Consider the following 25,542-nt stretch of genomic DNA (forward strand, 5'->3'; position numbering starts at 1 on the left):
TCCCCCATGTGGTGACATAATCTTAAGCTGACAGTTTTCTCCACTTAATGTACATCGAGATGTCTCCTCTTCTGCGGACCATGCTACACTACACAATCCTACCTTGACTATGAAATTCTTCCATCTACCACACAAACATCACAATATGATCAGATGAACCAATTGGAGCAGAGGAAGAGCAGGAGACATTTGCAGGGAAGTTTGTCATCACAAAGTCCAGAAGGGAGAATTTGCCGTTGGGAGAAATCTCAGTTGGAAAGTTCACTTTCAGGGATTACACAGGATACTGTGAAGGTGTGCTTCCTGAATTTTTGTTTGTTTCAACCAATTGTTGAAAAGCAGTACGCATGTTTTTGCATCTTGGTTCATAACCTGGGTTATTTTTGTTTTCTGGAATGATTGACGCAGTGGTCTGTTTCTTATACACTGCCCCAATAAAGGGATGTGTCAGAAGAACGCATTGCATGCTCTGAACAAGATTGCTCATAGGATGGGCACTCTGCAATTATATAATGGCGCTATGGCATATGTGTGCATGTATGTGATGGAAATAGTGCCCTCTGGTGTTGTTTGTGCTGAAATTTGTGAAAATATCACCACTTTAAATTCTCCACCGAAGTTGGGCCGACTTGGTATTAATATTCATAAGGATAACAACATGAACCCCCTCCCTTAAGGGGCGGGTGCTCCTAATGCTCATAATTTTATGTGGTGTGTCCTGTCCAGGCCAGCGAGGCTACCAGGAAAGCACTGGAGCGAGCCACCGAAGAGATGCACGAGATGGCCAAACGGCTGCAGCAAGCTTTGAGTGATGCAGATAAGGAAAAAGAAGCAATGGTGGAGGAGCGACGGATTGAGCAGCAGGAAGCACAGAACACTGTATATTAAACTACCCCTTGTTTTTCTCACTTTCCAATTGTTTCAAAAACGATCATTGCATTGACTCTTTTTCAAAAATCATTACTTTAATGCCATTACTCTTCTCACTGGTTATTGAATCGCACCTTAATTTATTACTTACGAAATCTATATTGATCACTTCCGGACTCTGTGTGTTTGAAGGCACGATAACCCGAGAACGGAAGAAGCTACCAATGTCAAATTACACCACGTGATTCAGGAGGGTGATGGCTAGCGCTGATTTGATTTTGGTCAAAATCAGTCAAAGGTCAAGGTCACAGTGAGGTCACATATTCGATTTTTGATGGTTTGGTACAGAACTCGAGAATGGAAGAAGCTACCAATGTCAAATTACACCACGTGATTCAGGAGGGTGATGGCTAGCACTGATTTGATTTTGGTCAAAATCGGTCAAAGGTCAAGGTCACTGAGGTCAAACATTCAATTTTTTGATGGTTTGGTACAGAATCATCGTAGAAACTTCTGGTTTGCGTCGCTACCTTCTCTCGAGACAGCTTTTATTAGACAAGGTCAGAGGTCAAGTTGCCGATTTCGTAAGTACCAATCTATGACTGCTTGTTTGTTTGTTTATTTATTTTTAGATATCTTCTCTACGAACCTCAGCTGACTCGCTGCGCCAGCAGCTGGAGGAAGCATTTGAGTCATCAACGCAGGCAACCAGTCTAGAGCGAGCTGCTCAAGAGGAATGCCAGCAACAGGTATGACGGTCAATCAGGTATGCATTTTTATTTTCCTTTCTCTCCTGGTTTGTTCATTAATTCTTTCAACCCTTCATTTCTCAGGCAAAGGAAGCAACCGAGGCACAGGAACGTTATCAACGTGAACTAATTCTGCATGCAGCTGATGTCGAGGCCTTGTCGGCTGCTCGTGCCCAGCTGGCCCAGGCTGGAGAGGCCGCACATAAGACAGCTGGTGAGGTTGAAAGCATACAGATCAAAATGGAAGCGCATTCTTCAGCCTGGACCACTCAGGAAAGGATTCTTAAGGTGAATATAAGTTGTTGGACATATTTTGATTGCTCTTCAGATGATTTAGCTTTTCAAGGTTATGGGTGTTACTTCACATCCTGCACCTCAAGGAGCATTCAAGCTACAGTATATATTTTTTATTTTTTCACTGTTCAAGTGTTTGAGTCAAAATTCTGCTGACTAAGTCGCCGGAGGCATTATGGTTTTGTGTTGTTCATCCGGCTGTCCGTCCATGCGTTCGTGATAGGTTTTCGTTTCCACAATAACTTAAGAACGACTGAAGGGATCCAAAGCAAACGTGGTACAAGTATGTATAATGATGTAAAGATGAACTGATTTGATTATGGGGTGAAGAGGTCAGAGGTTACATTTGGTAAAAATTGTGTTAATACGGTAACTTGTGAACCGGTGATGGGATTTTGACCAAACTCGATATAAGTATATATTGCTAGCAAATACCACCAGTCACTGACAGGAATACTGAGGGGGGGGGGGAGGAAGGAGGGGGGAGGGAAGGGAAGGCAATGAGAGGAGGGGAAGGTAGACGTGTGGTGGAGCATTAATTACCATTCATACTGTCTCATGAAAATGCTTCTGTATAGAATAACAGTGGAGATGGAAACAAAATAATGTCTGAAATCCATTTTGTACCGGTCATACTGTAAATACCGCCCAGACACGTCCAGAGACAAACTCCCGTCTGGACGTAAACACCACCCAGACACGTCCAGAGTCAAGCTGTCTGGAGAGAAATACAGCCCGGGTACTACGTTAACTTGTGAACCAGTGATGAGGTTTTGATCAAACATGGTATAAGTATATATTATGATACAAAGATGAACTGATTCGGTTTTGGCATCAAGAGGTCAAAGGTTGTGTCAGGTAAAAATGTGATACTTGAGAACAGCTGAAGGGATTTAAATCAAACTTGGCACAGCTTTGTTTAATGATGTGAATATGAACTGATTAGATGTTTCGGTCAAGGGTCAAAGGTCAGAGATCATGTTTGGTAAAATCCTGTTACTCCGATAACTTGTGAACCAGTGATGGGATTTTGACCAAACTTGATATGAGTAGACATTATGATGCAAAGATAAACTGATTAGATTTTAGCATCAAAAGTTCACAGGTCAGAGTTCATGTCAGGTAAAAATGTTACCTCTAACTTGTGATGGGATGAGGGTCAGGGGTCACATTTAAACTCCTGTTAATGCGATACCATTGGCTATGGGATTTTAACTAAACTCAGTAGATGTACCATCATGCATATGTACAGATTAGATATTGAGGTCAAATAGTCTTGAGCTTTTAGGTCAAAGTTGGAGAAAGCAAAGACTTAATGTGGGCGGAGGCATATCGGTCAACGTTGCGATGTCAAATTATGTCTCATTTGTTAAACCAATGGGTGTAGGTTAGAGACCAGTTTTATCATCAGTTATCTTCTTCTTTTTGTTAGAATTGCTATTTTTTTCTCATCTTTGATTTGAGTTCAGTGATTTGAGCCACTCCTTGGCTTTTTTCACAAGATCTTGGCTATTCCTTGTTCACCTTGGCGTCTTGGTTTTCTATAGGTTTTCTTGGCGTATAGGTTTTCTATTATCATCACTTTTCTGAAACCTTGTGAATTCTTGGCTTTTTTCATTGGCTCACCTTGGCCTTTATGAAAATGAGGAGTGGTCACACTGGGCGTGTTGTTGCTATCCAGACCACTTATCCTGTCACTTTCCCGTGTAGGAAGAGAACCAACGAGTCTCAGCAAGAACTGATGATTTGGAGAAGCAGAATGCCCTCCTGCACTCACAGCTTGAGTCACTAGGAGCTCAACTCATCTCCCTGCAGGAGAGTGAACGGGTGCCAGTCACAGCTGCTGACCCGACGACACCAGAACAGCTCCTCGAAATACTAAAGTATCTAAAGCACCTAATTTTGCAGAGTTGCTCTCAATGGGAAATATGCCAGTGGTAATATAGAAAATATAAATAAAGAAAATTATTTGGATAAAACATCCTAAGCGATATTGTCATGGTATCACTGAAGACGATTAACGTTGTTATTTTTTATCAAATGTTCACCAATCTGGAGGCATGAAAGTAGACATCACACTGGTTTACACCTGTCACATCATATCTGTCCTTCCCTAACTCGCACATTCGCCTTCAGGTTTGTGCGAAGAGAAAAGGATATTATGGAGGCACGGGGGGAACTGGCAAGGGCTGAGGCACTGAGGGTGCAGCAAAGACTGGAGCAGGTGGAGAAGGAGCTGGTGGTGACGCGTACGGCTCTTTCTACCGAACGAGAGACCACTCAGGTGACTGAATGCAAAAAATGGTTTTAAAAACGGATTGGTTGAAGATGAAAAATTTTGTCGAATGTAGACTTGGATGTTATGCAAATCTATTTTCTGTTTGTTATTCTCTTTTTCAATCTTTGAACATACAAGGAATGAATGATGTGATCAGAGAAAATGATTGCTTTGTCACTTTCTGTGTGGTCACCTTTCTGTTGTGTTTGAATGAAACCCTCGGGAGGGCACGGTTGTACATGGATTCTAACGATCAGCAACAGTGTGGATGTCGTTTCAAATACGAATGTTTGAAGGTTATTTTGAAATGGATAATACTGCATGAAACTTTAAACAATAAATCAGTTATTAAAGTATTCTGCCATTGGCTTTTATGGGTTCGGTAATGGATCAAAGCATTCCTCACCGAATGGTGTTGTAAAGACCCAAAAATAAACCTTATTCTTTATGGGCACCAGGAAGAGATGCAGAGCCAAGCCCAACATGAGGACTTGATGAGGAAACTTGAGACCCTGGCTGTGGTAACAGATTCCAACCATCTTTTGCGGGAGGAACGTGAAGGCCTCATCCAGAAGCTAAAGCAAGCAACTGTCAAGGTAAGGATATGGCCTGCTTTGGGAACTACTTTCATACACTGCCGTTGGCCCATCATTTACTGTGTTTTCCCTTCCATCAGGCGGAACGGTTGGAAGGAGAGTTAGCTCCTCTGCAGCAGTCTAATCGGGAGCTTTGTGAGAGAAATGGGCAGATGCAGGCTGAGAAGAGGACTGCGGAAGATGAGATAAAACGATGGAAGAACAGAGTCCAGGTTTTCACCACTTCCTTACGTTTATTTTCCATGTTCCTACTTCAGTCAGCATGATGTGTGCCTACTTGCTGCCTTTGAACACCCACTCCTGAACATTTCTCATTGTCCTCACCTATCACTGACCTTGGCACTATCCCAGCAGCTTGCCAACCAGGCTGTACGAACGGGAGACGCGGAAGAGGTGAAACGCCTCCAAAGCGAACGTGACAGCATTCGGCAGCGCCAGCAGCAGCTGGTTGAGGATGTTACCAGACTCAAGGCTGAGAATGCTCGGTGGGACATTTGTTTCAGCTAGACCTTTATGGTCCACATCACAGCACTTTCTTCCAACCTCAGTAAAGCACTTGCTTTGTTTTACCTCTCAGTCTTCATTCTCCCTCTCTCTCCTCGTTCCCTCTTTTCAGACTTTCCGCAACACAGGCAGTGGCACAGACAACAGCTGAGACAAGTCGTACAGAGCGGGAAGCTTTGCAGCATGAAGTCGCTGAAAAGGGTCGTATGGTAAATCAGGTGAAGAAGATTGGCCGAAGATACAAAGCGCAATACGAAGAGCTGAAGTTGCAATATGATCAGGTTGGTTGACTTGTTCAAGTGTACCTTTCCTGTTTTGGCTATTCTTCTTCCAGATTTTCTTTTCGAACATTTATGAATACTCAGCTTCACTGTGTGCACTGCCCTCTCGCGTGCAGCTTCTTGCCAGCCAAGCTTCAGCTGCAGACCGACCCTCTCAAGCTGTCTCCTCCCAGGCTAACCTCGTGACCTCTGAAACTCCTTCACCTATACCCACGACCTCTGATTCCACGAGCCAACAGGAAGGAGTTCGGCTGCAAGAGCTGCAGACCAATCTTGATGCTGTCCAACAGGTTTGTCGGGTTTTTTTCTTCCAACATTTTTATAAGAGATGCGCTGGTGCAGGCATTTTCTTTTTATGACATTAACATTACTCAAGTTGATGCACATTGCATGTGATGAGAATGCTATACTGGGATCTCAGGGGTGATGGGTTCACCTCCAGCTGGTCAGCAGTACAAGGATTTTCAGCTGAAAACTGAGCGAGTCCCAGAAACTACATTTATTTTACTTTGTTGGTTACATATCCATCTGGTTCAATTGTGGCCTCCTTCATGGAGGGCCAATAATCTGTCGGTACAAACCAGTCTGTTCTACTTATAAAATGAGCTCAAGTTTTACCTGTCTTGATATTGCAGTCTCTGTCAACAAGGGAGGCTGAACTTGCTGCAGAGAGGCAGACTGCTGAGCAGCTCAGAGCTGAGGTGTTTGCACGGTCAGACACAGAAGACCAACTGCGTCAACAGCTGGGAGAGAAGGAGGACAAGGCAAAGAAATTGCTACTTTCAGCAAAACAGAAGATCACACAGCTGTCTAGTGAGTAGGTTCTTAAAGTATGGGTTCAATGCACTGGCAGCAGGCCTTGGGCTTTGCATCCCATGATGTCATATTAGAAGAGGGCAAAGGCCACGTGACTGGGTTTTTGGAAATCCGTGGTTATAACACTGGGCCACAATGCAAGTTTTACAAAAGCTGCTTATTTCTTGCAATGCATACTGCAAAGAGACTTGTTGGATAGATGTTGTCACATGAATATGTCCCTCTTAAAATTCCATATCTTCTTGTTGCTCCCAAAAATACGGCAGTGGGGTGGGACAGCATCGATCATATCTATGGTGTACGATCATCTGAGGAAGAACATAGCTGCTATCGAGAGGGTTCAGCAAAGAGTGACTGGATCATTCCAGGGCGAGCTATATTCAGCTTTGATGAATGGCTATAAGGAGAAAGAGGACTTTTCACCATAGAAAGTAGTAGCCAATTGTAACGCTATGTATGGGGTATGGAAATCCTTGAATAGCATGGAATTTTGTTACCTCAGATTCAAGGACTTGATAGCATCGAGTTGTGCTGTGTTTCTTAAAAGAGCTTGGGAGAGGCACGCAAAATGAAAAAGGGAAATAGTCGTGACCTTTTCATGGAACGAAGCTGCTTTTGCAAGCCATGGTATAACAGTCTACAGGGGGTCCTTTGTTGTTTTTTCAGCAATTACGAACGCAGTTGTTTTTTCACCTTTTTGTGCGATCTGCTTTCTTCTTAAATGATCAATATGAATCCATCAATGTACCTATAAAACTTCCAACGTCGAATCAAAGATCGTGTTCCAAATTCCGCCACGTTGGTTTGACCGAGAAAGGCATTGACTGACATTTTGTGTGCTCTCTCTGGGAATTGAATTTCGCTGATTTTTCACTTGAATTCCACATTTTAAAGAACGATATTTAAAGGTACGCCTTTGTGGTTCTCCTTTTTGTGTACTGTACTTTATCCGTGCGGAACTTCATTTGGAACCTGTGAATCGATACATTTTAAATCCCTTCTCTAATCAATTGGTGCATTCTCCAATCGAGTGTCCTGTCATCTTTATACGAATGATGAGCGACCGTGTGCTCATTCGATAAGCTATTGACGGACATCAAATTAAGTGTTTACATCAAATGAAGACATTATAATTGTCTGGTCTTGTGAAAAGCAAGTTTTATACGAAATGCAGGTCAGGGAGTCCCCCGGGTTCCGAGCAATCATTAAAAAAAATTAAGTAAATGGAATAAAGTTTGCTTTGGAATGGTGATGTTTCTCTTTGTATGTTTCAAAGCAAAATAACTTCGATAATGCCCGATTTCCGAGCCGTTTGCCGCATTAACGTGTTTTCTAAATTACAGAACCAAATTTTTCCTACCCGTCACATGACGATTAGCAGCTGTTTATAAAGAATAATGTTTATACACGTCTTGAAATGTCTATAACTCAATGTTATTGTTTTTTCCATTTCTTCATTGAAATTTGCCCAAATCAAGGGCGGAAGCTACTCAAGGTGTTTGCGTTGTCCACAGTACAGTACTGTAATTGGTAATCGGTACTCACATGGACCCCCATCGGCTGTTGTCGAGTACCGAATAATTGCCAAATACCAAGTCCGATATTGGGCCAGCACTAATCCATACTAATAAATATCAGTCTCCCACCTCTCTCTCTCTCTCTCTCTCTCTCTCTCTCTCTCTCTCTCTCTCTCTCTCTCTCTCTCTCTCTCTCTCTCTCTCTCTCTCTCTCTCTCTCACTCTCTCTCACCTCTCTCTCTCTCTCTCACCTCTCTCACCTCTCTCCCTCCCTCACCTCTCTCACCACTCTCCCTCCCTCTCCTCTCTCACCTCTCTCACCACTCTCCCTCTCTCACCTCTCTCACCTCTCTCACCCCTCTCACCTCTCCCCCACCCCTCGCCTCTCTCACCTCTCTCACCTCCCTCTCCTCTCTCACCTCTCTCACCTCTCCCACCTCTCCCACCTCTCCCACCTCTCTCTCTCTCCCACCTCTCTCTCTCTCCCACCTCTCTCTCTCTCTCCCACCTCTCTCTCTCTCTCCCACCTCTCTCTCTCTCTCCCACCTCTCTCTCTCTCTCTCTCCCACCTCTCTCTCTCTCTCTCTCCCACCTCTCTCTCTCTCTCCCACCTCTCTCTCTCTCTCTCTCTCTCTCTCTCTCTCCCACCTCTCTCTCTCTCCCACCTCTCTCTCTCTCTCTCTCTCTCTCTCTCACCCTCTCTCTCTCTCTCTCTCTCTCTCTCTCTCTCTCTCTCTCTCTCTCTCTCTCTCTCTCTCTCTCTCTCTCTCTCTCTCTCTCTCTCTCTCTCTCTCTCTCTCTCTCTCTCTCTCTCTCTCTCTCTCTCTCTCTCTCCTCACCTCGACCATTCGCTCTCTCTCTCCTCACCTCGACCATTCGCTCTCTCTCTCTCCTCACCTCGACCATTCGCTCTCTCTCTCTCCTCACCTCGACCATTCGCTCTCTCTCTCTCCTCACCTCGACCATTCGCTCTCTCTCTCTCTCTCTCTCTCCCACCTCTCTCTCTCCTCACCTCTCTCTCTCTCCTCACCCCTCTCTCTCTCTCCTCACCTCGACCATTCGCTCTCTCTCTCTCCTCACCTCGACCATTCACTCTCTCTCTCTCTCCTCACCTCGACCATTCACTCTCTCTCCTCACCTCGACCATTCACTCTCTCTCTCTCTCCTCACCCCTCTCTCCCTCTCCTCACCCCTCTCTCTCTCTCTCCTCACCCGTCTCTCTCTCTCTCCTCACCCCTCTCTCTCTCTCTCCTCACCCCTCTCTCTCTCTCTCCTCACCCCTCTCTCTCTCTTTCCCACTCTCTCTCTCTCTCTCTCTCTCTCTCTCTCTCTCTCTCCTCTCCACCATCCCTCCTCTCTCTTCCTCACCTCCATTTTTTCCCCTCCCCTCCCTCTGTCTTCCTCTGCCTTAATATTCCCATCAGCGAAGCCAAGGGTTGTACTTGTTATTACGTAATACATCATGTTTATAAAGCTCGGACAGATTCCAATTGCACTTTCCCATAAGCTATCACCAGAGGCCTGAAGCCTGAGGCCGATACATATTGTGGCCTTCACAAGACCCGTGACGCCTGTTACCTCCAATGTATCGATATTTGATGATCCTTTATCAGTTTTTTTACACTGAAGGGAAAACTTGTAGGGGACGGCATGGTGATTATGAATATGACAGCTCCAAAAATGTCTTTGGCTTCGCACATCACCAACATGGTGGCTGTATTATTTTTCAGAGGCAATTGTGGGTGGCGTCAGGCCAGCTGTCCAACCAATGGGTGAAAAGCAATTACACACATATTGTGAAAATGTGAATGTGAAATGTGCAATATGAAATGTGAATTTTCACATGCAATGTGAAAAAATTACACACACACACACACACACACAGATGGACGGACAGACAGACAAACAAGCATATGAGTATACAGATGAATGTTAGGGTGATGGGCCAAATGGCCTCCTGTGTCAAAGTTCCTTGTGAGCTAGCATTTGTTTGGGTGCAGTGTTTGTTGATTTATTGATGTAAAGGTCATCATGCTAATTTGTGACACAGCTGCACGTGACCAGCTGTCCCAAGAAGTGGAGGAGCAGCGCGGTCGAGCAAATGCACTGCAGCATCAGCTGGAGGACTCACAGACCCGCGTGGCCAATTTGCGGTCTCAGAACCTCCGTCTCGAGCACGAACTCCGCTCTGCGCCCTCACTTAAAGCTCGAGAGGGCTCACCAGACGGATCTAAGGTGTCTGTCTCGACTTTTGTTTTTCCTTTTTGTTTGTAGACAATGTGTAGGCTTGTGGATGAGCTACAGCATGGAATGGAACAAAAAGAGAGTGGGAGGGGTGAACACACCAACATTGGGGTTCAGGAACAAAATAGAGGGAAGCTTGAAGAAATAATGTCATGTTGGGAAGAAAGAGGGCTCGGCGTGAACAAGATTAATAGTCATAAACTGGAAACTTGGAAAGAGGTAGGTTTGGGGAGGGTTACTTGAGATGGAATAGATATTTGTTGTGGATGGGGGGTGACCAAAGATGATGGTGAAGTTGTCCTGAAATTTTGGAGGGAGGAATCAGATTAAAAGAGACCAAGGAAGTTGGTTCCACAGAAGGGAAAAAGGAGGAATGAACAAGTGGAGGTGAGCAGTAGATGTGTATTTTGGGAGTTTCACCAGAAGAGAGTTACTGGCAGACTGTGTCCCAACATAAACCTGAGGGGGAGGGGTGGGGGATGTACAGACCACGGAAAGGGCACAGTGTGCAAGACCAGAAAGGGAACAGGGGAAGACAGAGACCACCAACTTGTCTGTGATAGTTATTTCCAGAGACTCGGCTTCATTGTGGGAGATTCCAAGGATTTTGAAGGCCTTGGTTTCTCCCACTTCAAGCTCAGCAAGGTATGAAGCGGAGTTGCCAGCTGAGAACAGGATGAACTATTGACAAAATATTGATCAGTAGAGACATGATTTTGGCTGAAGTAGAATTTTTGTTTTTGCTCTCCACTCCCCCCACCCCCTCTCCCTTACCCCCTCATTTGCTTGCTTTACTTCTAGGCTACCGAGACTTCTCGCACCACTGACCAGCAAAGGCAAATCAAACCAACTTCAGCAGGGGAGAGGGCTGGGTGAGTCATTTTGGTAGTCTGTTAATGGATTGCCTCATAAACCACTGATATCATTCTCACGTTAAACTTGCATTATTAACACTTTTTCATTTTTTTCCCCCCCACCATGTTCATCAGCACATCTGCAGACCCTCCGATGATGAATATCAAACCAACTGTGGGACCAGGAACTGGGGGAAAGGCCACACCCAGAGCTAGCATTCGACCAATGATCACTCCTGGGACTTCAACTGGCACGCCCACTGCTACTGTAATGCCAATGGAGAGTCCTGAGGGTGAGATATGAATTAAAAATTGAGGAGAAAGGAAAATGGATTGAGCTTTCCTTATGAACAGGAGAAAAGACTTTTTTTTTCTTCCTTTACAGTTTTGCACTCTTCCCTTCTTTCTTTCCACTCCCCATTAACCTTATCCAGCCTTTCAACCAGACCAACCTCCTCCTGACCAATCCCCTGTACTTCGAAGTGCCAGCGGTGTTGTTCGCTCCACCAGCCCGGTTGTGACCCCTCCCATCTCGGCCGCACCAGCTCCGTCCCCAAGCCCCTCTTCATCGGGAGGTCCAAGCCCGAGTCCCAGTGTCTCAACTTCCTTGCCTCCTCCTCTGCCGTCACCAGCAGCAACATCTTCCTCTTCTTCATCTGTACCTGGCCCAACTTTGTCACTGCAGCTTCCGACTCTCGTTAAGGTTTTCGTGCAGCCAACTCAGCAAACTCCCCCCTTGCTTCCACCGACTGAAGCCACAGGACTGGACCCCAGTGTCCAGCCTGGTTTGTCCACCATGCAACTGCTTCCAGGGAGTGACGGTGGCTCAGCAGTAGCAATTAGCGGAACAGATGTGGAACGTCCAGGATCTTCTGGGGTTGTTTTTGGTAAGTTGTGTCAGATTTGTTTGTTTATTTTTATTCAGAGCGAACAAATACCACCCGTCGCTTCGCTGACGGGAACACTGGGATGGGGGTGGGGGGGAAGAGAGAGGAGGGAGGAGGAAAGAGTATGGAGGGGGGAGCGAGGATGGAGGGAGAGTGAAGAAGTGGGGGGGTTGTGGAAGGGAAGGCAGTGAGAGATGAGAGGATGGGAAGGCAGATGTGTGGTGGAGCGTCAGTTATGATTCATACCTTCTCATCAAAATGATTCTGCATAGAATAACAATGAAGGTGGAAACAACATAATGTCTGAAATCCATTTTCTTCCGGTCATCCTATAAATACCTCCCAGAGACAAACACTGCCTGGACATGTCCGGAGATAAACACAGTCCAGAGCCAAACACTGCTCGGACACGTCCGGAGACAAACTCCCATCTGGACATGTCCGGAGACAAACCCCACCCGGATATAACCACCATCCAGACACATATGGCGATACGCGTCTGGAGACAAACTCCCGTCCAGACATAAACAGCGCCCGGAAACAAACTCCCATGCGGACACGTCTGGAGACTAACCATAACCACCGTGCAGACGCATATGGAGATAACCACCCTCCAGACATAACGACCGTCCAGAGAGATAGAGATTGGGGGGGGGGAGTAGTCAGAGAATATGTTATGCTTTGTAAACACACACACACACACACACACACACACACACACACACACACACACACACACACACACACACACACACACACACACACACACACACACACACACACACACACACGCTTGGCCGATATCGGCAATTTTTCGGGAATCGGCAGGTTGGAGTCAGTGTGATTAATGACTACAGTATGTACTGTATACAACCCAGAAACCTTGAGTAGCTTTCACTGAAAAACAACGCTACATTTATTTAGACGTTTCAAGGAGATGATCACAAACATAAATATTTATAAACAGCTGCGTGTGACAAGTGGAAAAAAAAACTTGCTCGATAATTTAGAAAACACGTTAATTCGGCAAACGCCTCAGAAATCGGGCGTTATCAAATATATTTTGCTTTGGAACTCACAAAGGGAAACATACAACCTTTGTAAAGCAAATCCAATAACCAAATGCTTTAGAAACAGGTGTGAGGACAAAGGAAAACCTGAAAGAACTTCCATAAGATACAGGATGAAGCTTTGCCACCATGGCACTCGTAAAAGGCTTGGCATGTCCACATACCCGCAGAGAGTCTGTACAGATACAAATCTACCCATATGTACCACATCCATGGGTGCTGTCTACATACCTCTACCTTGGAGTAACTGTCAGCTGTACATCCCGATCGGGAAACGAACTGTACCGTACAGCTCGGTAAGTGGCTTAAGCACTCAATCAAGCACTCCAACGGAATGCCTTGCTTGGCAAGCGATTACCAATGGCTGTCGATACAACTATGCACTCAGAAACGCCCGTGCAATGTTTGAATTGGACAAATCAACACTTTTTTCGGAGTTGGAACTGCTGATACTTTCAAATCTGGAGCTTACATTTTGTAATTCTGGTTAGTTTAAGAGATTCTCTCGGTTATTCATATGCGCAAATGAAATAAAGTCATGAACGCTGGCGTCTCCAGGCGTTGATAAGCACTGCAATATACCCAGTGTTTTGTAGCTATGATGAACAGGCATTTGATATAAGTGAGGAAAAGGAAAACAACAACTTTATCATTAAGAAATCGTTGCGGCCTGTTCCAGGTTAAGGTGTGGTTGAGCAGGCCAAAAAACATGGCGGCTTCAGACCCCAGCGAGGTTACCCAGGAAACGCCTTAAGACCCCAGATCGCGAGGTGGCCAAGGATCGCCTGATGAAGGATATAATTAAATAAGGCCATTAATTATCTTCAAAAAGGGTGTTTTAATTAACCCAAACACCCAAATTTCACTCTTGCACTTCCTTTGAGTTTTCTTAGTATGCATGCAAAGTTTCAGACCGCAAGGTTTCATGGTTTTGGAGTTATGGGGGGGACACACACACACACACACACACACACACACACACACACACACACACACACACACACACACACACACACACACACACACACACACACACACACACACACACACACACACACACACACACACACACACACACACTGCCTTTTATTAGTATCGATGATTTATGTATTTGGATTTATTTTTTCCTTAAAAAATACATTTTTGTCAGAGGATCAGTCAAGTTGTTGGTTTTACTTTTATTTTCTTGCCGGTTTATTTAATCCTTTAATTCTACTTGATTTCTTCCTCTTATGATTAAAAAAAAATCTATTTCTGTACTGTTGTTTATTGACATAATGTATCATCCACCAGGGGCGGGAAAGCGGCCACGTGAAGAGGCAGAACCTGGAACTAGTAGCACTACCGCAGAACCTGATTCCCAGCAAGCAAAAAGACTCAGATCACAGGTATCCTCCTCTTCCTATAAGTTTACTTTCTTCACTCCTTCATGTTACTCTCATTTGTGCTTTGTTTGCACTTTATATTTCAGGAGGAGGTGTTAAGAGCTGGATCTAGTGACACCACTGTGAACACTGGAACATCACCTTCAAGTGCCCAACAGGAGGTGTCGGGACATCCCCATACAGTGGTGACGGAGGGCGATGGAGAGCAGGAAGCAGATGATGGTGCAGAAGTGGGGAATAGGGAGTTTGACCCAGATGAGGTCAACCCTGGTTTCCAGTCTGTCCTTACAGATGTCATTGTCATTGACAGCGAAAATGAGGATCGTGATGGGCAAGTAAGTTATCGGGAGTATCTGAGATAATACAATCTACCGTGTGTCTTATTTCCATACTTCTCCTTGTCATCTTTCGACGCACATGACCTTGTCCATCTACTTTCACGTATTACTGGAATACTTGAGCGATTTCAAAAGTAATTTGCTACATGGGCCACTATCCCTCTGGAACATCGTCCACATGTTCCAACTTCGTTTAGTTCTGGTAATTTTTTGGACCATTCAGACAAATTTTCAATCTCGTTGCTTCCTTGTGGGCTGGCAGGATGGCAGCCACATGGCAATTATCGAGGGCAGTGATGGCAGCCAATTATCGAGGGCAGTGGTTTTCAAACTTTTTTTTAGTGGCGACCCAATTTCAGAACCTCTCGACATCGCGCGACCCAAAAGATTCAAAACCCAATTCATAATATATAAGATAAGATTTCATATGACACAAGAACATTTACCATTTACTTTATTCACCATAGTCATGTTTTCATAGACGAGTAAACAGAGAATAGCCGACAGTATCCAAATAGTACAGTTGAATGTTTCAGAAGTTTAGTCCGAATGACATTTAGATATATCAGTGAGAAGGATGAGCCTGTTTTTCAGAAACCAACTTCTCTATTCGTGGCGAAGTAGATGACAATGCCAGGATCATATCATGCTCCATTTCAAGGCGATTTCTGTACTTTGTTTTAATTACCACCATGGTAGAGAACGACTGACTGCTCACAAAAGTATGATGAAGGATATGGCATGAGAACCTTAATGGCGTGCCGTGACAGGATCGGGTTTCGACAGCAGCATTTTGCACCAGAATGTCGACAACGAATTCGTCCGTGCAAGAGCCTGCACTCCTGAATCCTGCTGGAGCTGTACAAGCTCTTCCTGTGCTGTATCATCTTCATCAGCAATCGAGTCCAGTGGAGCCGTGAAAGGGTCCCGAACCACAGAAAAGGACTGCACATCCAGCTCAGGGAAATAGTGCTCGAACTGTTCAATGAGCGACCGAAGGTGACGTGCTATTTCCCCAGAAAGACTGTCGAGCTCAGTATCATCGTACTGGCAGGTCGTTAGATGCTCCACCACACGGGGGAAAAGGCTGAAGCGCTTAACAGCTGCTTTGTCTGCCAGCAATTTTTGAGTCGCCAGAAATCCGCTCATTTTGTCGTGAAAAATTATGAGGTTGGCGTCTTTGCCTTGGAGAGAGCGGTTGAGGACATTGAGACGTTCAAAGATGTCAACAAGATAGCACAGTTCTGACAATCAAGAGTTCGACTCAAGCAACGCCACCCATGCCGTTTTCCCTTGTGTGCGTAGGAACTCCTTCAGTTCATCTTTGAGCTTGTAAACGCGCAGAAGAACTAGAAGGTTTCCTCGAGATAACCATCTGACTTGAGTGTAGAATAGTAAATTCTTCGTCCATCTCCTGGCAGAAAAGCCTGAATAACCTAGTGTTGAAGGCGCTCGATATGATGGGATTCACCATTTTTACGACTTCTGAGAGCACGCTCTGCAAGGTTTCTGGCAAAGTACGAGAGGCGAGCGCTTCTCGGTGAATCATGCAGTGTACCATGGAGGTCTGAGGAGCCACCTCAAGCAATTTAGCCTTGAATCCAGAACGCACTCCTAACATTGCTAGCGCGCCGTCTGTTATAGAACCGAGCAACTTTCCGAAGTCCAGATCATGGTCACGATAAAACTGCTCTACTTTCCCAAAAATGTCCTCACCTTTGGTGGTGGCCTCCAATGGTTTGATGAGCAGAGGCTCATCGACAAAGTTATCAGCCTTGATGAAGCAGACCCAAATGATGAGTTGCGCGTACGATGCGATATCAGTGGACTCGTCCAATTGTATGGCGCGCCACGGCGATTCCTTGATCTTCTGTACGACCTGAGCCGTTACGTCCAGACTCATATCTTCAATTCTGCGTTGGATGGTGTTGTCAGAGAGGGGTATGACTGCCAGTTTCTTCGCCGCTTCCTCTCCAACCATCAGAGATACCATGTCCTTTGCACATGGCAGCACGAGTTCTTCCGCAATGGAGTGAGGCTTTTTAGTCTTGGCAACATGGAGTGACACTCAATACGAGGCCTCTAATGCCCGAAAATTGGTCTGATGGCATGTACCCTCTCTGTCAAGATGCGTATTCTTGAGTGCAAGAAGTTTCCTCTCAAAGAATGCTCTCTCCTTATCCTGATAAGGCGCATGTTTTGTAGTCAAATGCCTCTGCAACTTATTTTGTTTCATAGACTCCGTAGAAAGCACTTCAAATTGTGGTGACTTCAATTGTCATCACGCCAGTTGGCTAGGTGTGGGTACCTCTCTCACCTGCCATGGCACCTCAGCAAAAGCTTTCTGCGACTCATTGGGACTGACTCAATCGGTCAACTTCCCGACCCGGATCTCAACCAATGGTACTCCATCTCTTCTGGATCTGATTTTGACAAATTTCCCTGACAATATCTGCTGCTCTTCCTTCGCTCCAATTGGTTCTTCTGACCATGTCCTTGTTAAAGTGGACATCTCTCTGGCTGTTATCAGAGAACCACCTCACCGCCGTCGAGTCTGGCATTTCACTCAATCTGACTGGCAGGGTCTCCGAGCAGCCATCAAACTTACAGACTGGTCTCCTATCACTACTTTCTCAAACATCAACTCATCCTGGGAATTCTTTCAAAGAAACTTGCTCTCCCTCATGCACAGGTTTATCCCCTCTCGTGTTCAGTTGTCTTACCCTTCCTCCCGCCCTTGGTTTACTGAAGCTTGTGGCGAGGCAGTTGTCCTGAAACATGGAAATTTTGTCTCGTGGAAAGCAAACACAACTGAGGGCAATCTCAGTTCTTTCCACAAAGCTCGGAACAAGTGTGTATCTACCCTCAGGAGAGCCAGAAAACAACATCTTTCTCATCTCAAGTCTGAACTCTCAAACCTCTCTCCCTCCTCAAAATCCTGGTGGCGTTTAATCAAATCTGTTTCTGGTGTATGTTCCCCCTCCATCCCCCCCCCTTACCTCAAATGGCCGCACTGCTGATTCCACACGTGATAAAGCTGAATGTCTAAACTCGGTGTTTGCAGCTAAATCTTGTGTCCTAAACCCATCACTATCTCTACCCACTTTCCCCAGTCGCACCCAATTGTCCCTGGACTCTGTATCCTTTTCTCCTGACAAGGTGGAGAGCTTGCTTTCAAACCTCGAGTCAGATTCTGCAACCGGTCCAGACGGCATCAGCCCACGTGTCCTCAAATCCTGCTCTTCTGCTCTTGCTCACCCTCTCTCTGTTCTATTCACCCTCTCATTTTCCCAAGGTCATCTGCCATCTGCTTGGAAATCTGCTAACATCACTGCCCTGCATAAAAAAGGTGCAAAAACAGATCCCTGTAACTACAGACCAATCAGCCTTCTCCCAATCATCAGCAAGGTGATGGAATCAATCATCGCTTCAGACATGAAATCCTTCCTCTTCTCCAATGGCTTGATTTCCAATCATCAATTTGGTTTCAGACCAGGTCACTCTACCCTGGATATGCTGCTTCTGCTCTCCCATCAATGGATGGAGGTCCTCAATGCCAGACAGGAAATCCGAGCCGTATCCCTGGACATATCACGTGCTTTTGACACAGTCTGGCACCCTGCCCTACTCACCAAACTCTCTTCCCATGGTATTCAAGGCCATCTCCACTCATGGCTCGCAGACTTCCTCTCCTGTCGCAGTCAACGTGTGGCCCTAAATGGAGTTCTTTCATCCCCTCTTCCTGTGCAGGCTGGAGTTCCTCAAGGTAGCGTTCTGGGTCCTGTTCTTTTTCTGGTTTTCATCAATTATCTCTCGGACTCTCTGGAAAATCCTCTATTTCTCTTTGCCGACGACTCCACCCTCTGCCGTACCATCTGTCATCCCTCAGACCGGCAAGCAGCAGCTTCTTCACTCACTGCAGATCTGGATAAAATCACAAACTGGTCCAACACGTGGAACATGTCTTTCAATCCAGACAAATCTCACACTCTCACTATGTCTCTTCGAAAGGACCGTTTACAAAACCCCCCCATCCACTTTCTCAACAATCCTCTGGAAGAAGTCTTTTCTTTCAAACTTCTAGGTCTCACTATCTGTCATGACCTTTCCTGGGAAAGTCACATTTCCAACCTCGCCTCAAAAGCCAGTCGCCGACTGGGAATCCTCCGTCGTGCTAAGTCCTTCCTCGGCCCTCTTGAGCTCCTGACCACTTACAAAGCTTTTGTCCGTAGCCTGATGGAGTACTGCTCTCCCCTCTGGGCTGGTGCTCCTGCCTCCCACCTTTCTCGGCTTCACACTGTCGAAACCAGGGCATTTAAGATCATCGGCATCTCCCGCAATGAAGCTGAGTCTTTGGGCCTCTCACTCAATCACCGCAGGTTGGTCGGTGGTCTTTCTGTCTTCTACCGACTCCTCTCCAGCCTTGCCCCCCCTGCTCCTCTGCGATTTGTCCCCACCACATTTCCACAGGGCGCTCAAGGTCCGCCAACAACCCCCTTCTGGTAAAACTACCAAAATCACGAATCACTGCTCATCTTCACTCTTTCATTCCTCTTTTTTCCCGCCTTTGGAATAAACTTCCTCACTCTATTCTTTCCCATTCTTCCCTGCAGGCTTTCAAAACAGCTGTTCACCACCACCTCTTATCTTCCCCCATCCAAATCCTCGATCTTTTCTACCCCCGATAATCCACCCAAGCCCACTTCCTTCATTTCTCCTGCTTTCCTTCCTGAAAGTCCCCGAAATGTCCATCTTCTCTTCGCCATGTTCCCCGTCCCATCCCCATCCCTCTCCCTTCCACAGTTCACCTAATGTGTCTGTTCCCCACTGTTTTGTCCCTTCCACTCCCGCCCCACTTGTCTCATGCCTCCTTGCTGTGAGTTGTGTGTTAGCTCTCATACGAGCCTCGACCAAGGTATACAAAAAAAATAAAAATCACACACTGAGGCCTCTGTGCCCCACTTTTATCCACCACGTTGTAAAATCCAAGGTCCAGAAATTTATCCTGGTAAGAACGTTCTCGAGATTTGCTGGTGGCCGGTGCTGCCATCACAAATAAAGTCTTGAGTCGTACGTGGAGACGTGAATAGACGTTAATGATAGTCAGAGCCTGAGTCTGAGAGGCCGTGGATCAAACCACTAATTTCCCGCCAAAATGAACCGCCCTTCACCGAGCCCGCGCATGGGCTGGATCCCATTCCAAGCGTCATGTTGCGCCGGTTCCCATACTTTGAACGAACCGTTTATATTACATCCCGTAAAAGCGAACACCGATTGAAAATAGACAATTTTTTTCGCTGCAAGCGGATGCCCACGAAATTTGCTCGGCGACCCCACTTGAGGTCGCACCCCCGGGTTTGAAAAACCAAGGCCTAGGGGTATGCCCACACTCCTCTCAGCTGTCTAGTCTGGGTTTGAATCTTGGCCCAACTTTTAGCTGTCATCCCAGTGTTTCACAACAGGGATCGCACAGTCCTTGAAATTCCTGGAAAAATGAAAAACATTTTCCAGTCCTGGAAAGTCTGACAAAAAAAAGACTTGCAAAGTCCTTGAAACTCCAGGAAAATCAAGAAAATTGGCAAATAGAATTTGCCAACCACATTAAAGCAGTGACGAAATGGTTTCTCACATGCAAAATCTGCAATGCCGTGTCATCACACGGAACGTGTTTTTATGGAATAGTTTATTATAAGAAGGCACAGGACAATGAAAACGGGAAATCCCAGGACAAAAGATAGACGGACACAAAAACGGGCAGGAAAAGAAATGAAACACACTCGTGATCTGACATAACGAAAACACACAATACAGGAAATAAAATCTAATTAAAATGGCCATGAGCACACAATAAAGGGTGTCCTGTGAGGTCTTCAAAAATGCTCCATCATGAATATGTCTTCAGCCCACAGCTGCGGCACCCAGCAGAGAGGCGAAGCATCCAGCAGACGAAGAGATAGTGGAGGATAAAGCAAAGCAGCATGAACTTGTTGGGCTGCCAAGGACATCAGTGTGCCATACGTGGAGTGGAGAACATGTGACTGAATGGTTTTGCAATATGACGTCAGGTCGTGCATACATTCGGTGGTCCCGTTCTGTGAGCTTTTGTGGCCTACCACTTCGCAGATGAGCTGTTGTTGCTCCAAGACATTTCCACTTCACAATAACAGCACTTAGTTGACTGGGGCAGCTTGAGCAGGGCATAAATTTGACGAACTGACTTGTTGGAAAGGTGGCATCCGATGACAGTGCCTTGTTGAAAGTCACTGAGCTCTTCAGTACGGCCCATTCTGCTGTCAATGTTTGTCTATGGAGATTGCTCGACTGTGTGCTTGATTTTATACACCTATCCGCAATGGGTGTATCTGAAATATCCGAATCCATTCATTAGAAGGGGTGTCCACATACTTTGATGTTGCAGTGTATATGCCACATGTCTACAAGATCATAACTGAAGTTTCATGTCGATTGATGAAACTGTTGAAAAGAAATAATTTTTTAAGATTTTCATTCAATCCAATATGGCTTCCAGCCAGACCTTGTAACCTATTAATTATTTGTGAACACCCTGGCATCCCCACGGTTTGGGGGAGTATGTGCGTGAAGTTCCCCTTGATCTGTCAAGTCGTTTTTTTTTGTGTTCCCCTCAGCAAAAATTTTGTATCAATTGGATAAGCCGTTGCAGAGAAAACAGAGAAAATTGGCACGGATGGATGGACGGACAGACGGACGGACAATGCAAAAACATAATGCCACCGGTGACTTCGTCAGCGAAGGTATAAAAACAGGTCTGGGCTGATCTCCTTCAAATTTTGCAAACGTGTTGGGAGTGTACAGGGTCAGTTCATGGGCACCAAGAAAAAAAATCCCCCCCCCCCTTGTGAGGAGTGGGGGGGGGGTCGACTGACAATTTTCACCTGTACACGTGCCACAGTATAAGTGGTTTACTGACCCGTGCTGCAGACGGGGGATTACAAGCCACGGCACAAAATATATTTGCCCATTTCCCCCCCAGGCTGATCCCGAATGGAGTGGCTATTTGTAGTTACTGAAATATTAAATGGAATACCAGAAAGCAAAGTTTCATTTTAATTTTTGTGGTTTATTCCAATGTCACTTGTTCGATAAAACATTTCTATTAAAGGTCCTGGAAAACAACTTTTTGTCTTGGGAAACTGGAAATTTGGTCTTCCATGGCTGTGTGAACTGTGCACAGACAGATTGGTTCGTCGTCGTCGTCGTCGTGTGTGCCATCTCTCGGATGGATGTTAAACTGGCTTCTCATCTGCCAGCATTAGTCGGTGGATGTTAAACATCCTACGGTATCCTTCGTGAAGATTTATAGCCTGTACCATGGCCAAATTTGACATCTCTGCCCTAACTATTGAGTCACGCGTCAGGCATGGCCAGCCCGTTCATGAAAGAAAGGCCAAAACCTTTACTTCCCCTGGCCAACGCCAAAAGAAAGTGGGAATAATTTTGGCCATTAAAGAAGAAGAAGCCGTATAAACTGTCTTCAGACTGACATCCACCTTCTCACCCCCCCCCCCCAGGATAATCTGGACTCTTTCCTCAGCCTGAATAGTTTTGTGCTGAATAGGGAGGGATGGCTTCGGGTGGGCTCACTCGTGGTCCATTGATAAAGGTTTATGGTTTTCGGCGTATCTGTCTGCAGTTCGATGATGATGATGATGATGATGATGACGGGGAGGGACGAGATGTTGACATCGCAGACCAGGATGATGAACAAGAAGAGGAAGAGGAAGAAGAGGTCATGGATGAAGATTCTCAAGATCAAATTGTGGTTCTGACATCAGTGTACCTACATTTTCCGCATATTTTGCTCTGTTTCTTCTGTGATTGAATTGTCATCGACAGTCTTCTATATTTATGTTTCTGCAGGCAGTTGAAGATGAGGATGATGAGGATGACGAGGAGGATGATGATGATGATGAAGAGGAAGAAGCTGAGGAGGAGGAGGAAGAGGAAGGGGAGCAAGTTGAGGGAGACGGTGATTTACCTGGTGAAGCAAGAAGATCAAGACCTGAGGATGATTCAACAATTGGTGAGCAACCTCGTGCATTTGTGACGTGGTTTAGTGAACAGAGAGCAGGTGAAGCACTGAAGTGGAAAGATTCAACTTTACTTAACGGAGTGGTTTGAAGAGTTGCATTTCATCTTTATCCGCTGAATCTAATCACATGATTATCTGTCATGATGTTTCCCCTTCCCCTCCCACACATTCCCAGACGTACCTGGAGAAGCCCAGGCTGCACAGTCAGTGGGGTATGAAGACTCAGAGGTACAAATGCAGCAGCGAGAGGGTTAGAATTGTGCTAAAGCATCCACGTAGTTTTACCAACAAAGAGCTGGATAGCTTTCAAACTGCCTGTACTTGGGTACGATAGTATGATTTGGACCAATGACGTCAGCCCTATAAAAGCTCAATTTATGCTTTTCCTCATTCACGCAGTAGTTTCCCAACATTTGTATGTGTGTGGGTAATTTTAGATCATGTGACCTTGGTCATGAAGCAGACCTTTGTTTTGGCAGTTTAAATAACCACCTGACTTTTATTTAATTTACAGGAGGTGGAAGATGGACACAACGTTGGGTATTCCAGAGGAGAAAGGCATGTAGGACGCGCCCCATCTCATCGTCGCCCTTCACCTATTTTGCCACCACGGCTCACCATCTATCCCCCTGCCACAGAACACCCAGCACCACACGTGCAGGTATGCTATCCGTCTTCTTGAACTTGTTGTAACCCTTCCCTTTTTCATTTTGTTGATTCATTTTCTTCATCCTTTTTTTTCTTCTTTTTCCAACAGCGAGGTTCATTCCGCAGACCATCCATGGGAGGACGTGGTGGACCTGTCACTCCAGGCATTGGCACAGCGGTAAGGAGTTTTAAGAAGGGTTGTTCTCGACAAAGCACGGTTCTGAGTTGTTCTTAAGTCTGAGATTTATCATGAGCTAATGAGTCTTTAAACATCTCGTCATAATGTGTCCACGTATCACAGGCCTCCTTTTTATTCGAAGACGATGATAGTATGGTTCCCAGCACTCCAACTCTTCCGGTGCCGCACCGGACTGATGATTTTGCTCAGGCTATAAAGCAAGTCTTTCACTTCTTTCTTTATGTTCTCACATATCACCTCCAACTTTTCCCAGTTTCCATTCTAATTGGAATCTCTCCCCCCCCCCCCCAAAGTTCCCCGCAGGTAGCACGCATGCCTCGGTTTCAGTTTGGACCACCAGAGGAGCTCTCAGCCTCCACGAGTGGCCAATCCGATTTACGCCAGCTTGCGTCACAAGGAGGTTTGGACACAATCTACTCAACTGATAAGCACAACTGACTTTGGTGTTTTAAACTTTACACAAACAAACTGTAATTTCAGAGTGCACTTGAGCAAAGGAATAATTTCTTGCCTTTGTTTGTCTATAGGTTTGGGAATGTATGAGACACCAATATGTCTGCAGCCAGCCTCTGAGGATGATGGTGGACGGAGTGTGCCAACCACTCCGCTGCAGCCTACAGCACCTGGTGGTTTACCCTCTTACCAAACTCTAAATGCACAAGCTTGCTGATGTAAGAGCTGAAGCATAACCTTGATACTCTTACCCTTCCCTTCTACAGCCTGTGTGTTTGAAGGACTCGTGGAACAGACGGAGAATCCATCACAATCTGTACCCGTGGCAACAGGAGCAACTGTCCCAGACACAAGTTCAACCCATGACCTGGAAGCAGATCCTGATAGGTGCGTTGTCGATTTTGTGCTTTCCAGGTGTCAGAGATGGGAACTGGAAGCCCTGAAATTGACTGTGCTTGTGATGTGTTATCAGTTCTGGCCAGGGACAGATTGACATGGAAACTCTTGAAGGAGTAGATGAGGGAGAAGGAGAAGGGATGCAGGATGATGCACCTGTTCCTTCAACCAGCCAGGACACACCAATGGGTAAAGTGATGTGGGAGAAAATAGTTTTGATGAAACTTGTGTTCTGGTCCAATCAAAGAAAGAAGCTTTTGGTTTCCAATATCTTTGCAAAACCTCTTCCAACCACACAGCATCAAGCAGCAGAGGACCACGAGGACGACCGGCCAGAAACGCAAGGGGAATTAAGGGAGGGGTTACACGAGGTGGAAGGACAGAAAGAGGTGGGGGTGCGGTGCAGGTTCGTCGTCCAATTTGTTTGCCCGTTTCCTCCAGCCCCTCCTCTGGGCTGAGGGTCACCAGGCGCAGAGGTAAGGGGAATAATCATCATTATTACTTTTCCAATTTGATGCATCATTCTCTGATTTTGAATGGACAAAACCAAAGCAGAAATGATATAATTGTTGTCGCTTCACACCAAGCAACTCTAAAAGGCAGATTAAAATCTGTGTGAAAATAACATTTAACAAGAGATGTTTGTGAAAGAACAGTAAACAGATGAAAGGAGCTTTGCTTTTTAACACTTTAATCACTTTTCTTTTTCCACAGGTCCAGCATCAGGGAGAAGAAGAGCTTTATAACAAAAAAAAAGCAAGACACTTCCTCCAAAGCTTCAACAAAGAAAGGAACCATCTGCATTTTAAAAAATAAAATTGCATTTTTTCTTCCTCCCCAACTTTGATTAATTTCTTCAATAAAATTAGTTTATACTTCAAATGGACTCGTGCTGAATTTAGCAACTTCCTTACACCTGCTGTCCCTTCCCTTCTCTGCTAGGTGAAGATTAAGGTGCAGGTCTTCTTAGAAGATGAATCTTGCCAACCACCTTTTCCTCCCCCATCACCTCTTCTCTCACAACCCCTTACTCTCCCTGCCCTCATTGACCTCTTTTCCTAACCAACTCCCCTCTCTCTCCCCCCCACATCT

General features: G+C 45.6%; 1 protein-coding gene across 7 annotated transcripts in view; it reads left to right on the forward strand.

The window, feature by feature from the left end:
* Positions 1–25,332, forward strand: part of TPR (translocated promoter region, nuclear basket protein) — a 95,312-nt gene extending 69,980 nt beyond the window's left edge. For 4 of the 7 annotated variants that reach the window (XM_085859480.1, XM_085859484.1, XM_085859483.1 and 1 more), the window contains exons 24-52: positions 727–879; positions 1,503–1,619; positions 1,704–1,907; positions 3,624–3,796; positions 4,050–4,197; positions 4,650–4,787; positions 4,868–4,999; positions 5,139–5,272; positions 5,404–5,572; positions 5,689–5,862; positions 6,208–6,385; positions 9,956–10,140; positions 10,951–11,021; positions 11,139–11,296; positions 11,438–11,890; positions 14,254–14,348; positions 14,432–14,680; positions 22,356–22,484; positions 22,583–22,745; positions 22,930–22,982; positions 23,269–23,415; positions 23,512–23,580; positions 23,704–23,798; positions 23,895–24,001; positions 24,129–24,227; positions 24,321–24,441; positions 24,527–24,639; positions 24,750–24,926; positions 25,165–25,332. In XM_085859480.1, the coding sequence (XP_085715606.1) occupies positions 727–879; positions 1,503–1,619; positions 1,704–1,907; positions 3,624–3,796; positions 4,050–4,197; positions 4,650–4,787; positions 4,868–4,999; positions 5,139–5,272; positions 5,404–5,572; positions 5,689–5,862; positions 6,208–6,385; positions 9,956–10,140; positions 10,951–11,021; positions 11,139–11,296; positions 11,438–11,890; positions 14,254–14,348; positions 14,432–14,680; positions 22,356–22,484; positions 22,583–22,745; positions 22,930–22,982; positions 23,269–23,415; positions 23,512–23,580; positions 23,704–23,798; positions 23,895–24,001; positions 24,129–24,227; positions 24,321–24,441; positions 24,527–24,639; positions 24,750–24,926; positions 25,165–25,196 (4,236 nt within the window). In that variant the 3' untranslated portion in view covers positions 25,197–25,332. The remainder of the gene's footprint in view (positions 1–726; positions 880–1,502; positions 1,620–1,703; positions 1,908–3,623; positions 3,797–4,049; positions 4,198–4,649; positions 4,788–4,867; positions 5,000–5,138; positions 5,273–5,403; positions 5,573–5,688; positions 5,863–6,207; positions 6,386–9,955; positions 10,141–10,950; positions 11,022–11,138; positions 11,297–11,437; positions 11,891–14,253; positions 14,349–14,431; positions 14,681–22,355; positions 22,485–22,582; positions 22,746–22,929; positions 22,983–23,268; positions 23,416–23,511; positions 23,581–23,703; positions 23,799–23,894; positions 24,002–24,128; positions 24,228–24,320; positions 24,442–24,526; positions 24,640–24,749; positions 24,927–25,164) is intronic. The other 3 variants (XM_085859486.1, XM_085859481.1, XM_085859482.1) reach the window with 3 other exon arrangements.
* Positions 25,333–25,542: the final 210 nt, after the last annotated feature.

Source organism: Eptatretus burgeri, chromosome 16, assembly GCF_056783735.1.
Source record: "Eptatretus burgeri isolate ZD-2024b chromosome 16, Ebu_testis_v1, whole genome shotgun sequence".
In the NCBI taxonomy this organism is placed as follows: domain Eukaryota; kingdom Metazoa; phylum Chordata; class Myxini; order Myxiniformes; family Myxinidae; genus Eptatretus; species Eptatretus burgeri.